This window comes from Coregonus clupeaformis, unplaced genomic scaffold (assembly GCF_020615455.1).
Source record: "Coregonus clupeaformis isolate EN_2021a unplaced genomic scaffold, ASM2061545v1 scaf1897, whole genome shotgun sequence".
In the NCBI taxonomy this organism is placed as follows: Eukaryota; Metazoa; Chordata; class Actinopteri; order Salmoniformes; family Salmonidae; genus Coregonus; species Coregonus clupeaformis.
This window is the reverse complement of record NW_025535351.1, coordinates 92,919-103,652: the sequence shown is the minus strand read 5'-3', so window position 1 is coordinate 103,652 and position 10,734 is coordinate 92,919. Positions and strand designations below refer to the sequence as shown.

Genomic DNA, 10,734 nt, shown 5'->3' with positions numbered 1-10,734 from the left:
ATTTGCAGTGTTGACCCTTCTTTTTCAAGACCTCTGCAATCCGCCCTGGCATGCTGGTCCTCTGTAGCTCAGCTGGTAGAGCACGGCGCTTGTAACGCCAAGGTAGTGGGTTCGATCCCCGGGACCACCCATACACAAAAAATGTATGCACGCATGACTGTAAGTCGCTTTGGATAAAAGCGTCTGCTAAATGGCATATTATTATTATTATTATTATAATTAACTTCTGTCCCACATCCTGACTGATGGCAGCCCATTCTTGCATAATCAATGCTTGGAGTTTGTCAGAATTTGTGGGTTTTTGTTTGTCCACCCGCCTCTTGAGGATCGACCACAAGTTCTCAATGGGATTAAGGTCTGGGGAGTTTCCTGGCCATGGACCCAAAATGTCCATGTTTTGTTCCCCGAGCCACTTAGTTATCACTTTTTCCTTATGGCAAGGTGCTCCATCATGCTGGAAAAGGCATTGGTCGTCACCAAACTGTTCTTGGATGGTTGGGAGAAGTTGCTCTCTGAGGATGTGTTGGTACCATTCTTTATTCATGGCTGTGTTCTTAGGAAAAATTGTGAGTGAGCCCACTCCCTTGGCTGAGAAGCAACCCCACACATGAATGGTCTCAGGATGCTTTACTGTTGGCATGACACAGGACTGATGGTAGCGCTCGTCTTGTCTTCTCCGGACAAGGTGTTTTCCGGATGCCCCAAACAATCGGAAAGGGGATTCATCAGAGTAAATGACTTTACCCCAGTCCTCAGCAGTCCAATACCTATACCTTTTGCAGAATATCAGTACGTCCCTGATGTTTTTCCTGGAGAGAAGTGGCTTCTTTGCTGCCCTTCTTGACACCAGGCCATCCTCCAAATTTCTTCGCCTCACTGTGCGTGCAGATGCACTCACACCTGCCTGCTGCCATTCCTGAGCAAGCTCTGCACTGGTGGTGCCCCGATCCCGCAGCTGAATCAACTTTAGGAGACGGTCCTGGCGCTTGCTGGACTTTCTTGGGCGCCCTGACGCCTTCTTCACAACAATTGAACCTCTCTCCCTGAAGTTCTTGATGATCCGATAAATGGTTGATTTAGGTGTAATCTTACTAGCAGCAATATCCTTGCCTGTGAAGACCTTTTTGTGCAAAGCAATGATGACGGCACGTGTTTCCTTGCAGGTAACCATGGTTAACAGAGGAAGAACAATGATTTCAAGCACCACCCTCCTTTTAAAGCTTCCAGTCTGTTATTCTAACTCAATCAGCATGACAGAGTGATCTCCAGCCTTGTCCTCGTCAACACTCTCACCTGTGTTAACGAGAGAATCACTGACATGATGGCAGCTGGTCCTTTTGTGGCAGGGCTGAAATGCAGTGGAAATGTTTAGGGGGGGATTAAGTTCATTTTCATGGCAAAGAGGGACTTCGCAATTAATTGCAATTCATCTGATCACTCTTCATGACATTCTGGAGTATATGCAAATTGCCATCATCAAAACTGAGGCAGCAGACTTTGTGAAAATTAGTATTTGTGTCATTCTCAAAACTTTTGACCACGTGCCGTCATCATTGCTTTGCACAAAAAGGTCTTCACAGGCAAGGATATTGCTGCTAGTAAGATTACACCTAAATCAACCATTAATCGGATCATCAAGAACTTCAAGGAGAGAGGTTCAATTGTGATGCTAGTAGAAGATGTGCATTCGATCAGCACAATAAACATCAGCACTTGGCAGTTCCACAGCATGCGTGTGCCATTTCTGAAAAGACTGCACACCTACAAAAATTGAGATTTATAAACTTGGCGCACGCCATGCATACGCGTTTCCCATTATAAATCAGACCTGTCCTGAAACTTTACGCGCGTGAACGAGCATTAAAACTCTTTCACCTTTTATGGTGACAATAACGTCCTTATTTGCTGTATACTTTGGAAGTATTCAAATTAGGCTATTTGACAGACAAAAAGTAAACGAAAGACAACAACAATTGTAAATTGCTGTGGACCTGTAAACAGACCGTTTACTTTTTGTCGAACCGATGCTGCACTGCCTGAATTCTGAAACATAGTCTTCTTACAGTGGTAGCCATGCACACGTCAATACAAAAGATCAACTGTCTATTCACCTGTTAAATTCTACTGTTATAAACCACGCTTCCTTTCTGATGCATAGAGCAAAAATACTTAAAATAATAGCGTATCTAAAAGGCCCAGTTAAATGACAGATCGCATGGTCATTTCTTGAAGGCTTTGGCTTCTGTTGTGGCTACTTTGGGAATATGAACCATCATGGCCAGAAAAGGTGAAAAATGTATTCTGCAATGAATATAAAAATATGTATTATGTGTATAAATGCAATATTGTCTATTTGAGAAAGGAAATTACAGTAAACTAAAGAAGTAACATACAACTGTCTGTTCCACCATTAATATACTGTCCTGAACAGAAATATAAACGCAACATGTAAAGTGTTGGTCCCATGTTTCATGAGCTGAAATAAAAGACCCCAGACATTTTCCATACTCACAAAAAGCTTATTTCTCTCAAATGTTGTGCACAAATTTGTTTACATCCCTGTTATTGAGCATTTCTCCTTTGCCAAGATAATCCATCCACCTGACAGGTGTGGCATATCAAGAAGCTGATTAAACAGCATGGTCATTACACAGGTGCACCTTGTGCTGGGGACAATAAAAAGGCCACTCTAAAATGTGCAGTTTTGTCACAACACAATGCCACAGATGTCTCAAGTTTTGAGGGAGCGTGCAATTTGCATGCTGACTGCAGGAATGTCCACCAGAGCTGTTGGCAGAGAATGTAATGTTCATTTGTCTACCATAAGCCGCCTCCATCATTTTAGAGAATTTGGCAGTACGTCCAACCTGCCTCACAACCGCAGACCACGTGTAACCACGCCAACCCAGGACCTCCACATACGGCTTCTTCACCTGCGGGATCGCCTGAGACCAGCCACCCAGACAGCTGATGAAACAGAGGAGTATTTCTGTCTGTAATAAAAAGCCCTTTTGTGGGGAAAAACTCATTCTGTTTGACTGGGCCTGGCTCCCAAGTGGGTGGGCCTATGCCCTCCCCGGCCCACCCATGGCAGCGCCCCTGCCCAGTCATGTGAAATCCATAGATTAGGGCCTAATGAATTCATTTCAATTGACTGATTTCCTTTTATGAACTGTAACTCAGTAAAATCTTTGAAACGGTTGCATGTTGCGTTTATATTTTTGTTCAGTATAGATGCCTATTTCTAATTATTTTTAAATGCAAAGAAACAAAATAGATGTTCTATTTTCTTCCATTTGCACAAGATACTAATCTACTTGTCACTTGCAATGCAATACTTCAACCACTAGAAACTGTGCGTACGCATGGTCTAAATTCTGCGGGAAGGTGAGCACATTTTCACGTCAAGTTAAGTTTTTATAAATGCCCACTTTTGCATAAAAACTGGCACACACATGTTTTGAGATCTATTTTGGACATACGCATAGTTTATAAATGAGGCCCCTGGACTTTATTGCCCTGCTGCAGATGTGTCAATAAGGCATTGGTATATAAAAGTAATAATTTAATTGAATGATTATAATAATATATCAGAAACAGAAACATAGCACTTGGTAGGTTCATTTCCTGTTACTAATCTGGAGAACCAGATCTAACCATCACTTACATACACTTGATATAACCCAGCCTCAGTCTTGGGGTGGTGTCAGGATCTATTATTGTTGCTAGAGCAGGAAGTTGACCTCTTGACATGTGTATTTATTATTATACAGTATGTGGTGGTTGCACTGCATAGCCCCTAGACACCGCCCAATAGATGTATTGTCATTGTGAAAGTCACACATAGAAGCTAGAATACATTTACACAGCACCACTTCCTCCTTTCGGCTAGCACCAGATTATGTAACTGGGTCTAAACTGTCAAAGTCAAAGGACCATCACTTTGATGTGCTTAAGTTTGACTTTTGTTCTGATGTAGGTCTGAGCAGAAAATATTGGACTAACGTTTGATTTGGCAGTTGGTCATTATGTGTGGAAATGTATTCAGGCTTGCTTTGCTTTTGCTGCTGCTGGGTCTATACACAGCTGTTGAAGGTAAGAGGGATATTTGTATTGTTCTCTAACACATACACATAGCTGTTGAAAGTAAGAGGGATATTGTTCTCTGACACATACACACAGATGTTGAAGGTCAGAGGGATATCGTGGTCCTCTGTAGCTCAGCTGGTAGAGCACGGCGCTTGTAACGCCAAGGTAGTGGGTTCGATCCCCGGGACCATCCATACACAAAAATGTATGCACGCATGACTGTAAGTCGCTTTGGATAAAAGCGTCTGCTAAGTGGCATATTTTTATTATATTATTATATTGTTCTCTAACACATACACACAGCTGTTGAAATAATGAGGGATATTGTTCTCTAACACATACACACAGATGTTGAAGGTAAGAGGGATATTGTTCTCTAACACATACACACAGCTGTTGAAGTTTTGAGGGAAATTGTTCTCTAACACATACACACAGCTGTTGAAGGTTAGAGGGATATTGTTCTCTAACACATACACACAGCTGTTGAAGGTCAGAGGGATATTGTTCTCTAACACATACACACAGCTGTTGAAGGTCAGATTGATATTGTTCTCTAACACATACACACAGCTGTTGAAGGTCAGAGGGATATTGTTCTCTAACACATACACACAGCTGTTGAAGGTCAGAGGGACATTGTTCTCCAACACATACACACAGCTGTTGAAGGTTAGAGGGATATTGTTCTCTAACACATACCCACAGCATGATGCAACATGGAATAAAGGGAAGAGGACCAGTCCTCACATGTTGCATTTGTGATGCATTCCCATTATTGCATTAACAATAGGAGTTTAGTTATGCTCAAGGTAAAGTAGTGTTTCTTTCTTTCTTTATGTTTCATTAACATTCTGAAATGTGTAATTATTCTTAATTTTATTCAACAATGTTGAATTGCAGTGTTATTGCAAAATGTTTTTTACTTCACTACTTACTATTTTCCTATGAAAACACACTCACATGGTCTGTTTCCTGTTTACAGTGACTCAAGAGAAGAAGTTGGAGACCGGAGGAGCAGATGGCATTCTTCTCTGCTCAAACCAAACACTCACTAACATCACTACTGTAGTATGTAACAACAATAAAGTTAGAAGTGAGGGTCATGAGTGTAGAGTTTCACACGAAGTTGGGACAAATCATATCAACAGCTCTTGTGACCCCAGAGTCACACTAGAGATAGAGAATGACAGAGTGTGTCTACGCATTACCAACATACAACCATCTGATGAAGGGAACTACACCTGTGACTGTGGATATAATGGGGGCCGGAATCATATAGAAATACATATTTCTGTCAATGGTAAGTGTTTGGTCTGATGGGATCGTTCACAATCATTTTAAAATGAACCCCAGCATAATGTCTTATCACCACATATTTAGTGGAATGCATTTCATGTGCAAAAGTACCTTCAATATGTAATATGTATTTGGCTTACCTTTATGTTCTGTGAGTGTTCTGTTATCTTGTTTTGTAACATCTGTCATAGAAGTTACATCTGACAGAACTGATAGAATCTCTGTAGTCACAATATTGGATTTTCTCATCAATACATGTAATAATGTCTTAAAATTGAGACTGTCAACAACACAATGCCTTAATGTAAATGAACAAGATGGTGGAAGAGACACATATAAGATCATAATATATTTTTTCTCGTTTCCCAGGAACCCAAGTGCAAGAGGCCACAGACAACAGTCTCTTCTATTTTGGGATGATAACAGGTGTTGCAGCATGTGTAGCTGTCCTGGTGTTTGGTGGCATAATCATTAGGAAAATTAATCTCAGGTAAGATAAGATGAATAACTTGGTTAAAAAAAAAGAGTTGCTGTAATGAGTATCTGTCAGCTTTTTGGTATTTTAATAATTACTAGTAAGCACTGTAGTAGAAAAGGTGCATTCTAAAATACATATCAGATCTACAATGCGGATAGAGTTCTGAATTGGTCTCAAAAATACATGCAATGCTATGAGTTCAGGTGGGCCTTCACTCTTCAGCAAACAAAGGAAAGGAGGGGTGCTCAACAACAATGACGAAAAGCATGAAAAGGGCTGACCAAGAAAAACATCCGAAAGGACTAATTTAAGGCAGAAAGGAGTTGAAGCACTCAACAATTTCACAGTATTATTTCAACCTCATAGTGTGGAAATACCACATAGAACACAGAAAAATCATGTTTTTGACTGCACTGGCCCTTTAAGTCTGAGTTGAGTTTGTATGGGTCACTAGTGTCTAGTAACTGCACTGTTGGAGCTTTTCGCTTCTCACTTCCTGTCAAAAATGAGCGTGGTGAAAAACACAATCATGTTGCTCTACACATGTGCTGTGTAAAACATGTTTCATTTGGTGCTATGTAAATTAACTCTTGTTATTATTTACTCAACAGAACACAGCTACAAGTGTCTGGAACCATCAAAGAGGTGCCACAACAACACTATTTATGTGTTTTTGTTATTTGTTTAGCCCTGGTATTGCTAGCTGTTGCATGTTAGTCATAATAAGGCATCTGCAGAGACTACCCAGCAAACCAAAATTGCTTCTGTGAACGTTCCTAGAACATTAATTAGGTTGCCCCAAAAGTTATAATTACACAAACTGTCCAGTTGTGATGACGATTGTACAATGTTTGTATAAAACATTCGCCTGATGTTTCAAGAACGTTCCCAGAACACATTTTGTTATAGAAACCTAAAAACAACTTTAGGGGAATGTTCTGTGGTGTTTGTTACAGATGTTGTGCACAATATTTTAGTGAATCTTAGGAAAACATACCAAGGATATTTCATTAAAAACATTTTCTGAAGAAAAAAAACTGTTGTTATCAAAAACATTAGTTTAATGTTTTGGGGATGCTATCATCCTAATGATAGATAAAACTCTAACTTAAAGGAAAAATCCAGCCAAAATTAATACATACCATACGAAACATAACATATACTAAATGGAGTGCCTCGGATTTACATAAAGAAGAATACGAAATGCTCTGAGACCAGGTTGCAGCCCCATATGACATTTCAGTGTAATGCGGTGACATATGGTTTATGTCTTTGTAGGAGGAGCAACGAGACATCGAGCCATACAGCACGTTCACAAGTAGAACCAATGTGCTTTACTCAACTCTCCAGCTGCTTGACCCCTGACCCTGATCCTCTTGCACTGTTGACCAATGATGACAAGGCATTAGACACCTTTTTGTAACATACAGCTTGTACAGTAGAGTGGTAGATATACATTTACTGTGAATATTTTGATTACTGAAAATGCCGTTTGAAAGTCGGCCAATTTTTTTCCTGTCTGACTTGCCATATATCAGCCTCTCTTTTACTGTAGATCTTCTGTGGTTGTTGTAAATATCAACACATACTGTATACTGCACATCTGTTATGGAAATACAATTGTTATATACATGTCTCAAAATTATAGCTATTCTGTTGTTGCTTGCTGATGGAACAAAGCATGTTTCTGTGGCGATGACCTGATCCCAAAATCATAAACCTTTCCACCAGGTGCCAGTTTACATGTCCTGTCATAAACATGAATGGAGAAATCGGTAAACTGCCACTGTATTCATATTGTAACTTTAGAAAACAAAAAAATAATGCAGACCTACTTCATAGTTCATGTGCTTATAAATATTGGTAATAAAACACACAAAATAACAATATGATGTGATTTATATTGTGATTTATTAGAACTGCATTTCCAAAAAAGTATTGTAAAAAATTAATAATGTAGCCTATGAACTTCTGTGGATGCGGGGCCAGTCTATTAAATGAGTTAACTGTTTCATGGTGTCCCTGCCTGTTGTTTCCTTGCTGCACATCTCAGTAAAATTAATGTGTCCCCTAACTTTTTGAATGATTAATATTTTTAACAGAAGTAAACTCTGCTACTAAAACAATACAAGTCATATTCTGTCTGTTACTGTAAGTATCCTCTGGTTTGGCACATTGAGACAGAGCTACATCTGTTATGTATGGTACGTCGTACTGTACGTTGTTATGGTTTACGACAGTGTGCTGCGTTACGGATGAATGGGTTGTCAGAATGCGTGGCACATGTCATTAAACGACAGAGTGATGTTCAATGTGAAACTGTGCAGATGTCCGTTCTTCTACAACTAGGCTAGATATAACATTGGCGACGAAGATGGCTGAATTCAGTTTACCACCGCCAGCACCATTCCTCGCCGTGCCTGGCGAACCTCCAGTCCCGTGGAATAACTGGCTTGATAGTTTTAACACTTATCTAGAAGCTATGGACTTTTCTACAATCTCCGACAAGCGGAGGACAGCACTGCTCCGTCACTGCCTTGGTACAGAGGGACAGAGGATTTTCAGAGCGCTTGGATCGGCTCCTACATTCACTGCTGCAGTCAGCCTCTTACGGAACCACTTCGCCGGGAAAGAGCGAGTGCTCCTCCGACGCTACCGGCTACGGAAGAGACACCAACGGCCGGGTGAGTCCATTCAAAGCTCACGTGGCTAATCTGAGGGATTTGGCTAGCTCTTGTAACTACGGGACACTTCAGGACGAGATCATCAGGGATCAGTTGATAGAGGGACGTTATGTGAAAAGACAAGGGAGAAACTGCTTTTGGAATCGGATAATTTACAACTAGATGGAGCTATTAAAATAGCACTCCAGGTTGAAGCGGCGTTGGAATGCTCTTCTATGCTAACAGACAGCTCTGCAGCATACACTCGGCCCCCAGCCATTCTCACACAGCAGCTTCAGCCCGAGCAGGCGCACTACAACGATCACGCCGCTGCGCACGCCCTCCCGCGTCGATAGCTGCATGGACACAGACACCGACATGCCCGTGCAGCAGGCACACAGACAAACAAACAGAACTAGCTGTGGCAACTGTGGGGCTAGCTCTCACAATTCAAGGGCTTCAAACTGCCCAGCCCGTGGGAAAATAAGCAAGAACTGTTCAAAATACAATCACTTTGCGAAAGTGTGTCGTTCTGCCCCTGCTACTAGCTCCACCCAGAACAGGCCCTTCGTTTCATCTCACTCTCAACATGAACACACGGAAATCCGAACCGTCTCCACCAACCATGTGTCATTCAGGACATGCACTGTGCAGCTGGGTGAGGTGGGTTTGCCTTTGCTGCTGGATACTGGCGCTGCGGTGTCGTTGCTCAACCTTGCCACTTACTACAAGTTTTTCAGTCACCTACCACTCCAACAGCCCTCCACTGCCCTGTGTGGGTACGGTAGATCTAAGATAGACATTGTAGGCACCCTCCAGGTCCCAGTACACTACGGCACCAAACATCTGCCATCATTCACATTTCATGTTGCAAAGCGGGGTGCCAACCTCCTGGGCCTCGACCTCTTCACAGGCTTGGGATTCACACTGAGAGATGACAGTGGGTCAGCTATCTACCAGGTTACCTGCACATGGCAACAGAACTGGCCGACTCTGTTTGATGGACTGGGCTGCCTCACAGCCTTTACTCACAGGCCCCTAGTGAATCCGGAAGTGACCCCAGTCATGCAGCCCCTGCGGCGCATTCCCTTTGCACTGCGTGATGATGTCACAAAAGATCTCCAGTCACAGTTGGATGCAGGCATCATTGAGCCAGTCAACGCTGCCCCCTGGATTTCAAACTTGGTCATTGCAACCAAAAAGTCAGGTGGAATCCGGACCTGTGTGGATCTCCGTGCTGTGAACAAGGCCGTTGTCCCGGATAAGTACCCCTTGCCTACAGCTGAGGAGCTGACCGCACAATTCCATGGCTCCACGATCTTCACGAAGCTTGACCTTCGTCAGGGTTATCTTCAGGTACCCCTCCATGCAGCTAGCAGAGACCTCACGGCCTTTGTCACACATGCTGGCGTGTTCAGATATACACGCATGCCTTTTGGACTTAGCTCCGCCCCCAGCTGCTTCCAGAAGGTGATGAGCACCATCCTCGCTGGAATACCTGGGGTGGCGGTCTATCTGGATGACATCGTGGTCCACGGCCCTGACCTCCACATCCATGATTATCGACTCCACAGAGTATTCAGTGCTCTACTGCGGAACAACCTGACCCTGAACGGTGGAAAGTGCACCTTTGCAGCTCCAGCCGTCGAGTTTGTGGGCTTCCGCCTGTCGGCCAAAGGCATTGCCCCACTCATGTCGAACATTGAAGCCGTCCACCGGATCCCGGAACCGACCTCAGCCTCTCAGGTGGCCTCATTCTTGGGCATGACAGCTTACTACCTCCGGTTTCTGCCCCACTACTCTCAGACCACAGCGCCCCTTCGCCAGCTCCTCAAGAAGGATGAGCCATGGGCCTGGACGGCAGCCTGCTCAGACGCGGTCCGCTCACTGAAGAGTCAGCTCACCACAGCCCCAGTCTTGGCTCACTTTGACCCCGTCTGCCACACCATTGTCACATGTGACGCCTCAGCTGGAGCACTAGGAGCTGTCCTCTCACAGCTGCAGAATGGCATTGAGAGGCCCGTCGCCTTCGCCTCAAGGGGCCCTGAGCCCCACAGAACAACGGTACTCTGTGGGCGAACAAGAAGCACTGGCCTGTGTCTGGGCGTGCGAAAGGTGGCACCTCTACCTATATGGCCGTCTGTTCACACTCCGAACCGACCACCAGTCCCTCACAACGCTACTGTCAGCATCAGGAACTGGCCA

The 10,734-nt window shown here is 43.4% G+C and overlaps 1 protein-coding gene across 1 annotated transcript; it reads left to right on the top strand.

Annotated features, from left to right (window-relative positions):
- Positions 1 to 3,957: 3,957 nt before the first annotated feature.
- On the top strand, positions 3,958 to 6,688 carry LOC123487919 (the record flags this gene model as incomplete). The annotated part of the gene is given in 4 exon segments (XM_045218908.1): positions 3,958 to 4,095; positions 5,075 to 5,392; positions 5,758 to 5,878; positions 6,478 to 6,688. Coding segments are annotated over 4 exon segments (612 nt in total). The 3' UTR covers positions 6,584 to 6,688.
- Between the last annotated feature and the right edge of the window lie 4,046 nt (positions 6,689 to 10,734).